Source organism: Symphodus melops, assembly GCF_947650265.1.
Source record: "Symphodus melops genome assembly, chromosome: 11".
Taxonomy (NCBI): domain Eukaryota; kingdom Metazoa; phylum Chordata; class Actinopteri; order Labriformes; family Labridae; genus Symphodus; species Symphodus melops.
Genome location: NC_136701.1, coordinates 14,517,646 through 14,537,589, shown reverse-complemented (window position 1 = coordinate 14,537,589; position 19,944 = coordinate 14,517,646). Strand labels below are relative to the sequence as shown.

General features: G+C 40.3%; 1 protein-coding gene and 1 long non-coding RNA gene across 3 annotated transcripts in view; both read right to left on the bottom strand.

Annotated features, from left to right (window-relative positions):
• The window catches only part of cpeb4b (cytoplasmic polyadenylation element binding protein 4b), a 29,606-nt gene extending 22,651 nt beyond the window's left edge, over window positions 1–6,955 (bottom strand). Inside the window, exons 1-2 of one of the 2 annotated variants that reach the window (XM_079355599.1) lie at window positions 6,261–6,955; window positions 4,187–5,420 (exon numbers count right to left, since the gene is read on the bottom strand). In XM_079355599.1, the coding sequence (XP_079211725.1) occupies window positions 4,187–5,371 (1,185 nt within the window). In that variant the 5' untranslated portion in view covers window positions 5,372–5,420; window positions 6,261–6,955. The remainder of the gene's footprint in view (window positions 1–4,186; window positions 5,421–6,260) is intronic. The other variant, XM_079355600.1, reaches the window with a different exon arrangement.
• Window positions 6,956–8,687: 1,732 nt separating this feature from the next.
• Window positions 8,688–19,077, bottom strand: LOC306831716. Its single transcript, XR_013780113.1, has 3 exons — window positions 19,034–19,077; window positions 18,874–18,923; window positions 8,688–8,901 (listed from the first exon to the last, which is right to left on the bottom strand). It is a non-coding gene; the product is annotated as an uncharacterized lncRNA (long non-coding RNA).
• Between the last annotated feature and the right edge of the window lie 867 nt (window positions 19,078–19,944).

Genomic DNA, 19,944 nt, shown 5'->3' with positions numbered 1-19,944 from the left:
GCTCAGTCCGCTCATTAGTCGCAAAAAACAATTCTCTCATTTAACACCAAAGTCACAAGGACCATGGGTAATTGCTGAAACTTCAGGCTTATTGGCCAGGAGCTCACTGACATGACAAAAGGCGCTCACAGCGTGCTTTTCTTCGACGTTTTCCAACTTACGGCTGAGCAGAGGCAGAAGACTAACTTTAATAACACGCCTTCATGTACCAGCACTTCAAAAGGCTGCAGTGTTTGTAAGCTACACAAACAGTGAGGGGTTAGTCGTAACCAACAGTTACCCAAGTAGCTTACTGAGACAATATCCTGTCCTGGCTCGCTCACCGTCAGGCCCTGCAGGCTGCTGGCCAAATTTACCAATCCCAATCAGCCCCAGTACACCTGACACAGCAGCAGGCGAGGAACGTCGGAATGAGGGAAGAAAGAAGAAAAAGAAAAAAAAAAAAAAGTGCAAGGGGAATTTATCAAGCTCCGCCCTGTTTCCTCTTCCAGTTTCCAAAGACATGGCGGTAACGTTGACGGGTAGATTCACACATTGCATTTAGGTGGAAACGAGAGCATGATTGGTTCTTTTTCCCAAGCTGGGATTGACTTGATTCTGCCAAAACTCCTCAGAGAAAAGCTGGTACGGCTCACAGATGGGTTGATGTGAAAAAAAAAAATGCAGCTTTCTGAATTTAGAAAGTACAGATTTGTGGTTTTAGGTTTGACTCTTAGTATTAGCAGCTATCAGCGGTCCTGCCATGGCGTGAGGCCCATCACAAATACTCAATATTTGTGATAGCCCTAGAATATTTGTAAATAGCTCAATGCAGAGGCAGAAACAGAATTGCAACATTGTACACCTCTATGCGTCATGGCGCTGTACAACACAGACATTAACACAGGAACTTGCTGTCAAATTGTATCTGTGATGAAAGTTACATCCTCAGGCAATCGCAATATATTATCACACTCCATCTACCTCGTGCAGACGTATCCTGGTTCTGGAAAGTAGCCGTTGCGTCTACCTGACCAGTGGCGTATCGTAATGCATGTCCCTACTGGGCACCGAAAATGTGCAGATGTTACAAAAGTGCTACTTTATGTGAGTTTATTCAATTCACATTCGTCACTGATCAAACCAGCTTGTGTGCGCCTTCAGGGCAAGCTCCACTTCTTGTACTTCCTTCGCTTTAAAAATCAGCTATAAATGTAAGGAATCCTGAAGGGGGTTTTTTGGCCATGACTCAGCATCTTTCGTAAACTGACGCGATCTGTATGGAGTCCAAATTTCTTTAATCCGTTGGGAGCAGGACTCCATGGTTCGGGACGCACGTGTTCCGCAGAAATGCTACTTTTCTTTTTTTTTAGTTTCATCTCACCGTGTCTGTGCCGTTAAGGTAGCAGCTCGTGGTCACAGGTAACTACAGTACTGTGTTCAGTTACTGGATGTAACTGGAGTTCTATGAGTATGTGTGTAGGTCTCTACCTGGCTTCACTCTTGATTTGGTAACAAACACTGTTATTGAAAAGATGTGGATTTTCAGTGTCCAGTCAGTTGTACTTATATTTTTAAAACACGTTCTCAATAGAAAATGAGTTCAGGTTGCTTGTAATATAAATAGTATTGCTTTTTATCCATTTCGTGCTGATGTTACTGGTGTAAATACAGTGGATTGTATGCTTAGTTTCTTTTTTAATATACTTTTTTTTTTTTTGTTTAATTTACCCTCCAGCCTCTCAATATGATGAAATGATCATTACCATTTATGGTATTTCGGGCTGGGACTTTAGGCGTCTCATGATTCGATTTGATTTCAATGCTCGGGGTCACCATTCAATTCAGAATTGATTTTCGATTCAAAGATGATCCATCCATTCAAAGCCTATTTAAGAACTCGTACATACAGTACTTCAGGATCTACTCCAATCATCTGTGAGACTGCCTGAATTTCTTATTGCTCGATTTGGCATTCTACTAAGTGAGTTAGCTTTAGCACTTAGCAGGGAGTGAATGATTTCATGTCACTGTTCAGCTCTTTTTTTTTGTTGGTGGTCATTAGCATCCATTGTTAACCTACAAATGAAAAAAATTCTTGTATTTAACGGTCTATTGTTACATTATCAGTCACACTCACATATGAACAAATATCACACCCAGACCAAGGCGCTTTCGGTACCAACCCTCCAGTTGCCTTTCCAGTATCAAGAGGGAAGCAGGACATTCAACCTCAGCTGATTCAACCACAAAGAAGACAAACATACGGCAGCTACATCAACGACATCTAAAGCTTCATTTTGAAGTCATTTAGTGTCGCTCAGGAAGTGATCCATTTTTACTAACGGAAAGTAAGCTACTTGGAAAAGTTGATTTTCCATGTTCCAATTCCACAATATAAAGGCTAAGGATTAGGCCAGAGTGATTTAGAACTGTCCTGATTTGAACCTGACCCCATGACCACAAACAATAATAATGTTGTTCGCCCATGTTACACAGCCATAAGCTTGCACTGCTTACACAGCAAAAAAAAATACCCAAAGACATGTCCAGGCTTGTCAGAACAACATACGGTTTGGCCTCTTTCACACTGTGAGTCAGTAATTACATGTGAAGATATAAAAAAAAAAAAAAAAAAAACCTCCAGTTATTTTAAGCATCAGCTTTTCAACTTAAATGTGATTGAATCTTGAATGAACTGAAGGACGTTAATACAGGAACAATGTCCCCACCCTCCCACATAACACAGACCAAGTCTGAGAGCATTACAGTAATGTGAAGGTTACATTTGTTTTCATAGGTTACATCAACACTCACTGGATTTTTAATACTGCACCTTGTACATTTTTTGTTTTTACATGTATTATACTTTATTATATAAATATTTGTTTTATTACTGGCTATTTTTGCTTCATTTCCATTGTTAACTGTTTTTGCACCAAGACAAATCCCTGTAAATTCCATTGGCAATAAAACCAATTCTGATGAGGACACAAAATATCTTCGGCTTGCCCCATGGATCTGCACGGTGGTCTCTAAGCCCAATTACTAATGCTGTTCACCTTCTGACAGAGAACTAAAACAACTAACAGAGCATTAAGATGATCTAAAATACTTCCCGTTCAAGATCATATCGTAGCTGGTGGCTACCAAGTACAGCATTTAGGATTGACCAAAAACCTTTGAGCCGTGTTTGAATTAAGAAGACAGAGGATATATGTAGAGTACAGGTTCGAAAGAAACCTTTCATCCGGTCATCTGGCCAAATTGGGCCAATAGCAACCGTTCTCTTTTGAACCCCCACCTCCTTGTAACGGTCGAAACGATCAATCATGACACAGATCAATGCAATGAATGCATCTCTGTGCTCCCTTTACCTTTATCAGTCAATCCTCTCAGCTCTTTTCTACATACAATTATTTGAGTTGTCTTTATTTTGAGTGGTCTTGACTATGAAAATGACACTTTGAATGGGCTGGCATTTTGAAAAACAGTTGCTAGGTTATGGCAGCCACGACCTGGGTGATTAATAAAGCAGTAATCCTAAAGAAATCATTAGGCATTAGACCTGGGCCATACATTCACTCGATTAACTCCATTTTTTACCTCTTTGCTTCTGGCCAGTATGAAAGCCTGTGACGACTCGCTTTCAATGGTGAATCTAGATTTTTATTCCCATCTTAGCCTCTATCAATCTGCATCCATCCCCACGGCCTTACTCATCGCACCCTCTCTCCTATTCATTCGTATCTAACCAGCCTCTCCCATTTTTCTCTCCATCCATGATGCCTTCCCCACTCCCCACTCCCCAACCCCCCACCACCACCACCACCACCACCACCACCACCACCCAGCCAGTGACAGAGCCACATTAGTCATCATGAGGGACACACAGCTGTGGAAGTACTGAGCCGGACTGACTTCGAAAGCTATCGTAGTAACAAATGCAACATGTAAAGCCGTGCCCTTCCCCCACTGCTAAAAATAGAAACAACACCACATACTGTAATAAAATTACCAGCTCATATAAATGACACCCTGATGTTCAATTACTCAGGCAGCAAGCGGGCCAATGCAGAACAATCTTTAAAAAGCAAGAATACACTCAGTGCACACAGAAAAAAAAACATAGTATTTTAGTTTATGTGAGGGATGGGGGAGCGAGAATGAATTGAAAATTGTACAATAAATTATTACAAAGACCTACCTGAAAGGGGAAGATGTTATCACTGCGGCCGACTCCATCATCCATCCAGGATTTGGGGTTAAAGCCTGCAGGACTATTTCGAGGGTACTTCTGGGATGCCACGTGGTTGTTGGGGAAGGTCTTCTTCAACGGAGAGATGGAGTTGATGGGGGTCATCCCACCGTTCAGCCCACGGCGATAATCTCTGCCCTGAGATCCTCCCCAGCCACCACCACCACTACCATAGCCTCCTCCGGGACTCCAGGAGGTGGAGGAGCCAGGGGAGGGAGAGGGGCTCTGATAGCTGGCTGGACCCCAGGGGGACGGGGGCTTGTTCAGGCTGTTGGACAAATGGGGCAACTGGCTGAAAGCAGGATTCCTGTGCGGGAAGGGCGGCGGAGGATGTGGGGAGGCAGGGGAACGCCGATGCTGCTGGTGTTGGTTGTGGGGGTGTTGGAAGTGGGGGTGTGGGGGCGGAGCCGGGTGGTGTTGAGACAACGCCGCTGCCGGTCCAATCTGGGGGGAGAAGTTCCCACCAAACCCTGGACTGACATGGTGCGAGAAGTTCTGGAACAGCAGGGGCCCATTGTTGGCAGAGGCAGGGTTGAAGAAGCTGACGTCCTCATTGATGATAGTTGACGGTGCCGGTGGGATGGCAGCTGACCAGTTGTTGAAGCCAGTAAGTGATGACGAGGTTGTACTGGACTGGACTTGACCAGATCCCCCAAGACCAGAGGTCTCCTGGTAATCAAAGCCTGTCAAGACAGGGGACTCAAGACGTAGCTGCTTCTCCTTTCCATTACTTCCTTCAGAAACACCACTGTCTGTCTTGACTTCCTCTGACCGGACTTTTTCCAGTTCTGAGATGATCCCACCACCGCTTCCACCCTCCTGATGACTCCCGGGGGACAACTGCTGCTTTTCTTGCGTTTCTTGCATTTCCTGTTGCTGTGCTTTAGGCTTCTCTGGGCCCCCCAGGATTTCGTCTTGCACGCTGTTGTGGGTGGCTGAGGCAGGGAAGAGCCAGGGAGAGCCTCCCGTCGTGCCATTCCCTGCGGCTGTGGTGCTGTTTATGAAAGCAGCAGGGCTCTGCGACACATTTTGGTGGTGGTGTGGGGGCTGCAGATGCGGGTGGATTCGGACCGGGAATGCAGACTTGTTGCCAGTGTTGTTTTGAACTAGGACTCCAAACCCGTAATCCCCCATTTGTTTTCTCCCCCCACACACAAATGCTATCCCGTGATCGTTTGGGGTCCTATTGAGAGAAGAGCACAGGATGGCATGCACTGAGTTAGCAGTAAGCCCTCTTTTTTAGACTGTAGATCAAAGGATTTAGAAACAACTAGGTGATGGGTATTGATTTTGCTTGTGACATAATGAGGTTTTCTCTATTAGCTCTTTCTTAACTGCCTCAGAGAATTCTTGGACATATGATTGTTATACAATATTGTCATGAATAAACTTATTCTTACACTTATCTATCCTCGTTACTCTGGGCAGTTAACGTTACATCTTTATCTAATTATAACCCCGTGACGTTGCCAGCTTGTAAAGCTCCAGCTGAGCTGCTGGCAGCCACAAATGTAGCTGCATATATATGTACTGCTGTATCGAGCCGACACATTATGCCTTTGGTGACGGTTTCCTCGAGCAAACCAGCTGACAGACAATTTAATACCAAGAGTAAAACCGTGAAGAAAACGTAGTCGCGTCAAACGTTGATGAATGTTTTAAAAATTAATGGTTAACCGACATAACGCTCAAAGGAAAACACCTCGACCTTGTTTGACAGCTGTCAGGAGTCAAATGAGAGTACAACCTTAAAAAAATCAACATGTAAAATATAACACTGGTTTATTAAAGTCTAAATACACCAAATGAATAATTTCACACACTATTGTTCGTGTTTCGTGTTTGTACAGTGAAGGACATAGTCGACAATATAGCGGTTTTAAATCAACTCGACGTGCTAGCTGACCGGCTAACATCTCCAAACCGTTGCTAACATTAGCTCGTGAGCTGCTAACAGTTAGCACAGATGCTAGCTAGCTGGACAAGGCTGAAAACCCGGCGAGTAAAAAAAATTCTGAATCACCTTCTGATCACCACCTTCGACCTCGGCGAAGTCTTTGACGAGATCCTTCCCTCGGGTTGAGAAAGGGGTAGTGTCTTTGAGAGAGTCAAGCAAAGCTTTTCAGAAGGCTGTTTGATAGCTGACTCGAACAGTGCAGTCGGTCAGCTCTCTTTTTTTTCTCTCTCTTCTCCTGACGTGTCCTGCCTGCTCAATGACACAGCTCTCTATCTGCTGCCTCTAATCTGGACTATATGATCAAAGAGCTTTGTTAACGTGGCAGTCTGCTAGATATATTCGGCCGCGGTTCTTTCCCAAACCCTATTCGATTGGTTTCATTGTTAGTTTGATTTCACTATATTTTCTTGCTAACTAGTTTTTTTCCCTACAGAGCCAGCCTAGTCCTGTATGTGCTTCTTGGCTGCCCCTCTCTCCTGGAACCGACCGTGGCCGAATGACAGCGAGAGATCAGCCGAGACACACTTCCGCTTTTAGCACCGCCCTCCTAACAGTGGCCACGCCTCTTCAGAGCCACACCTCGGTACACGATTGGCCGAGCGACCGGCAGCTTCTCCCCTTTTCTACAACATTTATCGTTCATGCACCAATAATAAAAACATGTCATCCTTGAGTACTGCCCACTGAGGTCAATAATGGAAAAAAAAAATCCTCCCAGCACGGTCCTGTCCTTTCACGAAGCAGCCGGTATCAGGTCGTGAGAAAACTGAAATAACCCCCCTCCCCCTTTGAAAGAATTACACTGCCTCAGAAATAAAAAGGGCATCCAAGGTTTAAACTACTGGATCGACTGCTTTTGTATTTTTGATATAGAAATGACCGAGAATTATATTGTATCATTTAAAATAATGTTTGTTCTTCTATATAATTGAACCACACATTTTTTGCCTATATGTTAATTTGTTCCTCCTTTGATGTGTGCTGCAAGAATTAGGCTGATATGCCATGTGACACTGGAACAATCACTTTAGTTTAATTACTATGTAACTATATAGTTTTAAAAGTAGATTCTATGTTGTGCTTTTCCAACAATCTGAACAACAAATCTTTTAGAGATTGATATCATGATTTGACTGGATTGAATAATGCACATTGGTAAATAGGTCCACAAAAATATGCATATACCGAATCGGGATACATTGTTGTGCAAAATATTATCGCTTTTGTATTTGTCACATAAATATTTAACATTCAAAAGATAAACATTTTATTATTCTAGCAAGGGAAACTGCAAGTCTGCGAGAAAAACAAGAATCATGCCTTTCCTTTAAATTTTAGTGCGATTTTTAAACATAATGAGTGGTTTTGTGTAGTGCCTCTGTGAAGACTTTTGGTTATTATTTAGTCGGCCCTTAACTGAATTGCTATTTTCATCCCCTGATCATTTGTGACGCTTATAGAGCCTTTCGTCTTTTTCTTTTTCATTTCTTTTTTTTTGTTTTGTTACATGAATATTGTTTTCCTTTCTTCTTCTAGGCTTCATTCTATGCTAACTGTCTGGTCTATAGCTTCATTTTTAAGTTCAATTGTCTTGTTTTTAGAAACAGAACTGCAACCCTTCCCTGCATGCACAGTATTAAACCCATATCGTTTTTTAATCTTAGTCACTTCCAGTTTCTGATTCATGTTATACTATTTTCTGCCCATCTACGACTATACCTCTCTCTACTCTGCCACAGGTTTGACCAGCAAGCCCTTGTTTCCTTCACTCGTCCACCCCATTCCCCATGTTGCTTTATCTGTGTCCTCCTCTTTGTCCTTCTCTCCTGTACGGTCATTATCACCTTGAGGTCATCAAACAGCTTTGACTCTGTCTCTCTAACCGACCCTGCACTGGCAGCATTACATGAAACCACAAATGGCTATCTAATAAATCTGTCACTTCAGCTCCAGCTGGGAGAGTGTGATAGATTAAGGAATACGTGGTGTTGTGCATTATTAAGAGTGTGCAGAAAGGATAAGCAAGCGATGTGAGGTGGATGGCAGGTATTGGCAAGGTTAGAAGGTGACCATCTTAAAATAATCAGATTTTTAAAATAGAGATTACAGATGTCTGATAGCAACACACTTGCAAATTGATGTGAGTTCTCCAAATACCCTCACAATATAATTTTGTAGAGAAATAGCCTGAAAAAGGAATTTCAGTCAGCTGTTTTCACCTTTTGATAATGTGATGTGAAAATGAATTACTAAAGTGCAATCTGTACAAAGCCCTCATGAGTGAAAATTTCGCTTTGCTTAACGTCTTGTCCTATGTTCCAAAAAGAAATACATTGTAACTTTTTAAGTTCTTCTATAGTCAAACTCAAACCTAAGTATATAAATTCTAAATAAAGGACAAGTTTAAAATGTAACCTCCTTATATACAATCTTATTTTACTTTGTAGCAGTGCTATGTTTTTTTGTTAATGGGTTAAACAATATGATGTAGCATTAGCAGTCCAACAAGGTATATACACTTATATTTGTATATTTTATTCGGCCCTTTGTGTAAATGGTCTTCATCATAGAGTTTTGCAGAATTTTGGGAGAAATTGGGTGCTGGTTTGGCTCAGTTGGAGAAGTCGGTGGTTGCAGGTTCCATTCTCATCATCCCGAACTCTTTCTTCCCCAAATGTCCTGTCTATCTTCAGCTGTCCTGTCCTTCCTAAAAAAAAGGTAAAAGCCCAAGAATAATTATTGAAAGGGTTATGAATGAAAATATATTATTTATATTTCTAATAATGATGATGTTATATTGAAGCGCCTGTCTTCTTTTTTCTGCATTGTTTCAGCTGATTCATTTACATTTTTTTATAGTAATTTCTGACCTCCGATTCCGCTCGACATTTTCTAACACCCTTATTGTTCCACAAATAAACATGCTCAAGTGTTATCTAAACCATACACAGCAGGGCAACAATCAGCAGAATGGCGAAGATGTATTTGATCATCCTAAACATGCTCCAGATTTACAGTATCTCTGAATATTTCTCTCACAGCTGGGTGGATGATCATTCGGCTGAGTGCTCCATAATCATAATGGATTTCTAGAACAGAATAACTGGTCTTACTGGCCTTAGTAGGCAACACCCTCTTTTTCGTCTTCTTCTTTCAGCCTGCCTCTTTATATTTCTTTTCACTTATACAGGGAGGGAAAATGACATGCTGTACTTCTTAAATTATGTATGGAATCTATATGTCCACAGTTCAGCCCAAATGTTCCCATATCACAAGCTACAGAAATATGTGAATTGGCTATGTGAAATAGCCAGTACTGTGTGTGCTCTGCCATTCCAAGACTTGATAGGTGCTATGAATAAAACATTGAATCCATTAAAAAATTAATCGCCTTTTTACCTTAGGCATAATTATGGTTGGATTCTTTCAAGAGCGCCTATATGTGCATTTATATCTGTGGATCGAGAGGCCTACTCGCACATACATACACACTAACTCCATATCTAAAGTGGTTTGCATTGTTAAAATATTTCTGAGCACTTCTGTTTTGCTCAATTGTTTGAACGCTTTAACAAAATAAAAGCATATTAATCCATCTAAAAACATGGCGGCTTTCCAAGTTGACATTTGGGGAGGACTAGGCTTTGACCTGAGGGTGAAAGTGTTTTTAAGAATTATATACTTTCCTTTATGTCCAGTCCATCAAAAACGATGGACAGTCCTGTTACAAAGCCTCATACTAAGCCTCTGTAACATTGTGTGTGAATTACAAAATATTAAGGGAGTGTACATGTTGCCCAGAGATGTTGTGACGTAATACGGACTTATGGGTACAAGGTGAGTAGGAGGCTTGCGGTGGTCTGATTTAAGGCATTCAAAATGCAAATATGAGAGAGGAGAATAAAGATCAGCATGCAAAAAACGATGAACATAAGCATGTGTTGGGGCTCCTAAAAGATCTCAATCAGTCGCAGCAGATGGCTCTCAATGAGTCGGGTTGTGGTGGGAGTTTCTGATTGTCAAAAAGGAAGATATCCTTTCCACTCTTTTAAAATGCTTGTCTGTGTTACATTAATGTTGGGTCTCTTCAAATAACATCAGAAAGCATTCAGTCTTTTCCCGCTCTATATGTAAAGTGTAATAAGATGACATCAGGTGCAATTTGGAGTTCAATAAATAGCATTTGACTGATTGAATGAATTGATCCATGAAACAGATAAAATTCAAATAAGGATCAGGGATGGATGCAAAACAAATAATTGCATTCAAGTAGAGAGAACAGCGACTCTCCTTTTTTTTCTGACAGACTGACTCATTTCACATCCTTCATCCTTCCAGTGTGTTTGGCTCTGTTGGACTCTCCCTGAAGACTCTATACTAATTAAGCTAAAGAGGTCTCTGCTGGTCAGTGGGCAGCAATGAGTGTTTGAAATAGACACATGGACTGAGCGTGTGTGTGTGTGCGCGTGTGTGTGTTTTGTGTGTGTAATTGTGTTTGTGTCACAAAGGCCAGGCTGACTCCATGACTCCACTGGGTACAGCAGGGATAATAAATTACAAAGGAGCAGCTGGGGGTCTGTGATGTGAGTGTCAATATGTTTGGTGGAGGAGTGTGAGGGGGTGGGGAATACAATAGATTGACCAAATATGTAGTTCAGAAAGATGACAATGAAAAAGAAAAATAGGATAGCTTACAAATAGGCAAAATGTCTCAATTCAATTTTAGAACCAACAAAATTTAGGTAAAAATAAGTAGAAGAATTATTATAATAATAGTTGTACTAATCAATGAATTAAAAGTGCATATTTACACCAGCAAGTGTCACACAGAACTATGTTAAGCTAGTTTGAACTTCTATGTAAACAGGGACTAAAAAACAGTTTCCTGATTTAGCCGAAATGTTTCTGAGCTCATCGTTATGGGGAAACTGGGTCACAGACGTACCCTAAAACTGTATTTTTCCATCTTTGTGTCTTTCACCAAACTCCTGTTTCTTGAGTGATTCTTGTACTATATATGGCAGTCTGCAAAGCGTGAAATTTGTTGTTGCCATGGCAATGTCATATTAGGACCACTCGTTCATTCATTCACTGTTGGTGGCATTAAAAAAGGGAATTCAGATTCTGCTCATTGTAACCTATTTACAAATGTATTCTTCTTATGAATCAACGTGAAGAAGATACTTACATACATGTATCGATTTATCGAAGGGTTGAGTGTTTGTGTGTGTGTTTTTCAGTGTTTAAAATCTATTTAAGGAACTATGACTCTAATGCAGGAGTGCTTTCATTTAAGTTGTGGGAGAAATCTCCGTGGCTGATAAATCTGGCCTGGTGACAAGCTGAAAGAAGCAAGGTCAAAAACAGCTGGATGTGACGACCAGCTTTACTGTTAGTGATGGGAAAAAACATTTTGATCAATTTTGGCTTTTTCATATCAAAGTAAAAAAAAAAACAGTTAGGTCTTAATTGTAGTTAATGTAAATTGAGTTTTTCACAATAGTGTGAGTGAGTGAGTGAATGGGATGGATGGCTGGCTAGATGGATAGATGGACTTTTCCCTGGTGCCCTTCCTCTTTTGTTAGAAGATTCCAGCCTTCAAGCTCCTTTGGCTTACATCGAAACCTGGTGTTTGCTCATACTAACATTTCATGTCCATTTAAGCCCCTGGAAATTGCCCCTGATGTTGAGTCTGTTTTCTGTTGACCTGCTGGTTGTAAACAGACTTTGACTGCAGTCTCTTGGACGGTTTGTCTGTAAGGGGGTCATTCTCTGTTTGTCTTACTCTAGTTTGCTCTACCCTGTGTGTCTGTACAGATACACACACACACAACACACAAACAGTGCTGACAGAAGCAAAAAAAAGAGCAATTGACAGAGGAATGCTGAGTCAAGCAGACCTGAGCGAACCCCAGCCTCAATAAGGTACAGAACATGTGGCCTCATCAATAATGGAAAAGTCCTCCTTAAAAGGCCCAAAGTCAACAATATTTGACTAGATTATGTGTGACAAAAGGAAATACATCTGTTTATTCAGACATAAGACTGAGTTTTCTGACTGTCTATTAGCATGTTTGTTCGTCTGCTTGCATAGTTCTAAGTGTGTAGACAGAGTTACAAAAAAATGTGTCACTCTGTCTACACACTCTTCTTTGAACACAGCTGCACTTTCAAGGATTCTGGGATGTACTTTGAATTATGTCAGGCCGCAGATGTAGCAACAGCTAAGATGTGCACTATCGTGCCAACACATTTTTTTTAAATCAAGTTGGACTTGTATAGTCTTGGCCACTTTTAAGTTAATTTTCCTTCATGAAGTTATTGAGACAGTTTGTGATATCTTTGCATATATCTAAGCATACAAATGATAGTTAGAAACTTTTGCGCTAAGTCAATATGTTCCCATTGCATCTTGAAGATCTGGAGGTTTTATTGTGATTAAAAAAATGTTCCGTTAAAAATATAACAACTTTAGGAAGTAGTGGGGGAAGAACATTTTCCAGTGTGTCAGAGCTGTGCCATTTTTTCCTTTTATATTTGGAAAAAATAATGGAATATTAACAAGAAGATGGGCCTGCTTCCCAGACATTCAATGAAAACAACATGAAGATACTTTGTTTGTTCCTATTTCATGTGAAGAAAGGAGACGTATCAGTATATTATTAGAAGATGATGGGTTCTATAAGGTTCATTTGGTACAGTCTTCTCTATTTGGAATCAGTTGGAGGCAAGAGCCTTGGAAAGAAATAAGTGATTCCTCTCTGTCAAAGATTTACAATCTGAGAGCCAGATTGTTCCCTCCTAATTAGCTCTGCAGATGTTTTTGTCCTCATCCCTTTAGACCTTACAGCTCTGCCAGCCAAAGGCAAACTGGGGTTAACATGGTTTGGAAAATCCGACGTTTTTAAGAACAATTCGAGCTGTACTTTAAAGTTTGTACAAGTTCGAGCCCCTCAGTACTCTGACCTAGTTTTAATTAGAGGAGAAGAACATCACAGATGTACTATTTTTTGCAAAAGCTTACATCAAAAGAGCACGACTTGCTCATCTTATGCTGGTTTCTGCATGAAAGGGACAAGTTACATAACATCATACACAACATGATTAATCCCAATCTAAATGCTGATCACACACAATATCTCAGGATTTCCAGGATTCCTTGATGAGGCACTGTAAAGGGTAGGTATAAGCAAGGGGGGATGGGGGGGTCATGTGACTTTAAAGGATTTTATTCATCTGATTCGATGTCTGTGATGATTGCAGTATGAGATGTGTTGGCATTATTATCACACTGAAAGACTTTGTGACCTTTCCAGTGACAGTGCGAAACAGAGGGTTTTAGTAAAGGGACACCCCCCCTAACTTTTTTTTTTTATCCCTGCACCAACCCCTCAAGGTCCACCAGAATCTGTTGTTCATTGACCCCCGTTTGCAAAGTTCAAAATCTGGCCCATTGGTAGTTAGAATCATTGATCTGGGTATAACATAGACGATCAATCTGTTAAAATCACACAGGATGGAAGCACAGCCAGTCATCAGCCTCTCGGGTCATGGGAGGAACTAACAGTGGGACGATGTGGAGGGCGTGCAGTCGTGCATGCAAAAAGAGGAGCATTTTTTTGTGCATTAATGCATATATCTGTCTGTTAGGTATTCATCTACTGTAGCACACAAACATGCATATGCATTGTGTAAAAATTAACACAGACATTAATCATGGGCGGGACATTAACACTCTCCACACAATTTTCCTGTCACCCCAAAATCAATACCTCACAAATCAATAAATAACCTATTTGCATTTCCTTTGATCATAAGTAAAACTGCACTTAGAGGAATGCTTTAAAGCTAATGGATGGGTAGATAGATATCCCAGCAATTGTTTTTTTTCTTTCACTAATTATTTTTAGCCACACAAGCAGCATGGCTCTACGGTTGGCCGTGTCAAATTGGGTTTTCCAAAACTTCTGTCTGGACAAAAATGTCTTCACAGTGACATGACGTCTTGCGATTTGGAACAAGCATGAAATCAGAATTTTCTGCATGAGGCAATTACCGGTATGTCTTGTTCTGTTCCATCATCTCTGCTAAACATTTGTCATTTCGGAAAAGCATAGTTAGTTAGTGTGTATGTGATTCGATTTTTTAGCATACTTAAGATAAAGCCTTAACACTGGTGAAAAAAAAAAGCTCCAACAAAAACTGCTGCAGAACCATTATCGTTGAGTATACTCATCAGTAAAGCACATCTGTCTATCTATTGATTGATCATGTGGATCAATGTGTTAAATATCATGACCAGCAGTTTCCTCTTAAAGAAGACAATGCAAAGTTTGATTTAATTACGTAAATCATATGCTAATGTTGATTATAACTCTTTCCATGAAACACTCAAACAAACGACAACAATCATTTGATACACAATGCCAGATAATATATTTGCCATATGGCCTTCTAAAATTCCATATAAATGCCTTCAACTTTGAATATTCATTCGATCACACATGCAAAGAAGGGGCTCTGAACACTAACGTGCCAATGTATCTTTTCTATCACTTTTTCCACGTCTCTGTTACTATCTTCCTCCAACCAGCAGTAGTGGACAGATGGTGGGATCAAACCCCATCAAACATTTACAACCTCACAGACACAGCCTCATCATGCTCACTCCCTGACATCAGAGAGGTCCACCCATATCACAACACACACACACACACACACACACACACACACACACACACACACACACACACACACACACCTGCCTCAGCAGCTTGCTCAGAATCTTTTCAAATTAAGAGTTTGATGGAGCTTTAATAGAAGCCTGAAGGCTACAGTAGCTCTTCATCTCCGGACTCATGAGCGCTGACTGTCTCAATTTTTAAAGGATAAAAATCCCAAGTGCTCAGCCACACTTAAGAGTAGCAGTGTGTTCAGTGTTATATTGATGACTGAAATTTGGTCAAGGACTTTCATCAGGTCATATTGAATCCATCAGACGTGTTTTATTGCAGCCTTCAGACCCCAAGGTCCTGTTTCTCAAACAAAAGGAGAAGGACGATGGAGAGGAGGGAGGAGGGAGGACAAGGATGATGAGTCAAGGGAGAGAGAGCAAAATAGAGTGAGAGGAGGAGGAGGATGGGAAGAGAAATACAGATGATCAACAGGCGGGGGAGGGATAGTCGGAGGAGGAGGAGAAGAGGTGGAGGAGGAGGAGGAGGAGGCATAGAAACTAAAATGGATAGCTGCATCGCTGTCATGCTACAATGTTCTTCAGGGTTTCACTGTAAGACAAGCACCCACTGACTGATGATACTCAGAAAACTTTTTGAATAGGCAATAGAAAATATCACAGTCTTCTAAACTATTAATGTGTGTGTTAAAGAAAGGAACTGACTAATCTAGCAAAAATACATTTTATCCACCATGACCTCCAAAAGATATGACCATAATCCTGGTAATGACACAAACATGCAAACACTTAAGATTTGGCTCTTTGGTTGCCAAGTAATAAAAAGCACTCAGGAGTCAGGTGTTCTTCACCTCTTTTCAGTGTTCAAATTCATTTTTCACTTCTTGGTTTACATGAGAGCTTCTAAACCAACTGGAGTTTTTACACAAGGTATGAAAAAGTTTCTATTGAACATTAGTGCTTCTATGAGCTGCAATAGGAAACAGAACATCAGCAAGAGAATTCACTATTCAATTCAATTCAGTTCAGTTTGTTTAGGAAGGGGACAGTGACAGTGACAGTGACAGGTCTGTAAATGTGTACATTTACTAATGACAATAAGAGTTGCATAGTCCACATAGGTGATGGTGAACCAAAAAGTAAAACAGCATATTCATCTAATCGAGGCATTACATTAGAAGTGCATGTAAATAGCTGCAGCTTCATCAACAAAATTATTATCACTGAGCAAACAAAACCTTGAGGTTAAATTGAGTCTATTATTGTACTACAACAAAGTTTACCATCTCCATATTAGACAAATTGATAACTTTATAATCAGTGTTGTTTAAAAGTCCACAATAACAAGTTATAAGCATGAGTCAGCCTTGCTGCCCACAGTAATTGTGGACAAAGTTTCTCAAGGTTATCTTTATCAAAAGTCTATTGGGTAAGCTGGCAGGTTCATTGTAAGAGACACATGCGTGCTCCATTCAGGCATGCGTAGGAATGAGGGCTGTGTTGTGTGTGTGTGTGTGTGTGTGTGTGTGTGTGCCCTCTTAAAGGTCCACATCAACACATTTTACGCCACATGCATGTGTATAATGTATATAATTCACAGCCAAGATAATCTGCTTTGGAACGTATTGTCTGAAAATGGGACACATATTGGCCTGGTTGGCAAAAGGATTGCATGTATTTGAGGCCTAGTAACCTTTACAAATGAGAGCTATTGACACTTTTTGATTCACAAAGGGTTAAACATACCCCCAACTGTGCTGCAGGGGAAACAACATATCTGTTGTCTGGTGTTGTTTGTGAGTATAAATGACAGTTTTGCAGTTATCTGGGGGAAAATTGCTCCCTTTAAATGCAAATGAGACTCTTTGCTAAAATGATCTAATTTAGAAATATTGGTGCTAAACTTCATGTGCAGTGTATTACTGTCCTGCGAGAGACGGGGTAACTATGTCACAGTTTTTGTAAGGGATGTCATGTTCAACCATTCATTACAGGGCTGTCAGTGGCCAAAGCTGGTACATAAATTCAGCTTCATCCACATGTGAGAACACACTCCAGAATCATAATGCAGGACAGAGAAGCAAGTGGGGCAAGACAATTAACCTCCAGTTTCTCCCACTACTCCATCTGCAATGTGTGAAGGTGTATCAATGGGATAAGTTAATACTGATGGACACTTTAAATAGCAGCCTCTGCAACCAGTGTGTGAATGTGGTGTGAAGTGTGACCTGTGGCATAAAAAGCACTTTAAGTAGTCAGAAGACTTGAAAAATTCAAAAAGTAAATTTACCATTTAATCTATGTGGGTTTGTTTATGTTGCCATTGTAGGCTCTATTCAAGGGAGAGTCTTTGTTTTCAGTAATCACATTCATAATACTTTGTTGTTCTGGCCTCACAAATGAATTGGGAAAGTGTTCCCTATTTGTTCACAGTGTTCTGCAGGGTGTTGCATCTCTGTGGTGGAGCTGGTATCTTATCTCCACATTAACTCAAAAAACAGCAAATTGCCCAGAGAATAACAACTTAATGGGCAAGTTTGCACAGTGTTGGTCATTTTCTCCAGGTACACTTCTTAAGATTTTGGTTGAAATTGTCTTAAGGTCCCAACAGATATCAATAATTCATGTGCTCCGAAAAAGTAACAGAGAAAATCTGTATTCTGTAGCGGTTGTAAGCATGTAAAAACTTTGTGTCTGCCAAGACATAGCAATTTGATGAACAAATAATGTAGTTCCGTTTCCCTGCTCATTTCCTACCCCTTGCACGATGCCACACTCAAAGCAAGAGCTGAGGTCCACTTCCGGAAAATGGCGCCTGTGCATGTACGTAAGTGAGGGCAGCGGGTTTTGAGTTAGCACAGAGGGGAGGGGGTGGGTGCAGACGGAGCACTGAGGAAATGCTACTTTGAAAATCATGCCAGTTTTTGGAAATGATCAACCCCGCCTTTAAATGTCATCAGCGCAATGTGATTTGCGAATCAGAACTTAGGAAGGCGCAGATGGCGGGGGCATGTGTAATGAGTAGTTTCGTTTGCTATTTGCCAACAAAATGCATTCTGTGTGAATTCCCCCCTATATGGGTATACCTATACTGTTTTACAATTTCTCTATACTCATTATGTCAATGCTTTTAACACTATTGATATTTGCTATACTTTGTACTTGGCCGTTTATACTGTCATGCGGAGCCATGGATGGATTTAACAACGATGTATCTATTGCAGCTGTGAGAGCTATGCACATCTCTGATTGCCAAGTTCATAAAAATATCAGAGCCTGAATGTCCTGAAAGTATACACAAAATGTCAACAGTTTATATGTGAAGAGGGCTATAGTCGAATGCCTACTTAAGCATTCAGATACCCAGAGCCATTGATGAGTCTGAATGCTTCTTCAGTGCTGACAGTGCTTGACTCTTTCTGCAGTGTTCATGCCATCATTGAGATGCATAGCAATGTCTTAACAGAGTTCTGCCAAGTTGTTGGCAGCCATTTAACTGCTACAAATACAAACACACACACACACGCACACACACACACACACACACACACACACACACACACACACACACACACACACACACACACCAAACACAGGCAAATGCAAAAAGACGTAGAGACCAGGATGATTCAAAATGGCAATTAACTAGAAGCTTCTGCAAAGACAATTCAGAAAATATAGTTGTAGTAAGTACACAGCGATGCAGATCTGGTTTTATTTGCTGTGGGAGCAGGAGTACTTTGAGCTCAGCGCTGTGGTTTGAATGTGAACAAACAGCAGGGACAAAGTTCACCATGTACAATGTTTCAATATTAGCATCTGTAAAAAGGCTTGGAACACAAAGTAAGCACCAAAATTGGTAGACTACATCTTCTGGTGTCCATGTATGTCTGATCAAAATCAGATTTTCATCTATCTTAACAGTTGATCAAAACCAATTGATTTTGTCATAACAATGAAAACTATAGAGAGACAAATAGTGCCAACCCTTATGTGCTGGCTTGTGTTTGTTTCTTCTGTCGCCTCTCGTCCACAGTCTGTAAATAAAAATACATATTTACTTCATAAAGCAAAACTGTATGAAACAGTTCTACCATACTGAAGATGAATGGCTTAGCTCCTGCAATAACAATTTCCCTCTACTTGCCTGCTGAGGATGATGAAACATTGCAGAAACAGCACAACAGGTTCTTGAAAAGTAAAGTTTTATAGAAGCAAAGTGGATAGAAGAGTTGTAAAGTTTTAGTAACATGAGCCTGTTATCCAGCACGATATTTTAAACAGCATTACCATTTGTTATTTGGAATGAGCATGATGTGATTTGTCAAGCTCTTTAGTTCCAAGTGTGTCATCACTAATCCCAAAAGGTCAAGCTTTTGGTGTAGCAAAAGGGATGGCAATGTCTGACAAATTACGCAGTTAGATTGCTGATTTGGTCCACACTAATATAACTCAACAACTCTTAGATAGATTTCCAAGAAATTCTAATATAAACAATTCTTCTGGTTCTTTGAGAATTGTTTTGGGATGCCAGCCTTTTCTTTAGCTAGCTATAGCATACAGCGTTAGCTCATAGGACAACTTCCAAGATAAATGCTAACTATGAAAGTAGGCTAAATGTATTTTTAGTTATTTACGTTTTTTACTCAATAGATAAATACTTGATTATGATCAAAAAATATCTTTGAATTTTTTTATTTACATATTATTCCCCCTTTTTACCTTTGCAAACATTCCCCTGTGCTCTAAATGAAACATTATTGAGGATTAAATTAAACTGTATTGAGGATTATCAACAGAAAATTAAACAGGAAACAGAGAAACACGAGGGTACAAATGAAACTATAATAAAAAACAACAAGAAATAAACACAAGAGTAAATCATAACAAGATTAATAATGTTGATTGCCCACACCATCCCAAAACATTTGGTACAAAACATTTATGAAAACCTTTTAAACTAAAATAATAACCGGCTGTGAGCAGACCTTTCGTTAGGATGAAAATATGTTTTTTTGTTCTACTCCAGAATTATACTTAACACTTTCCACTACAATA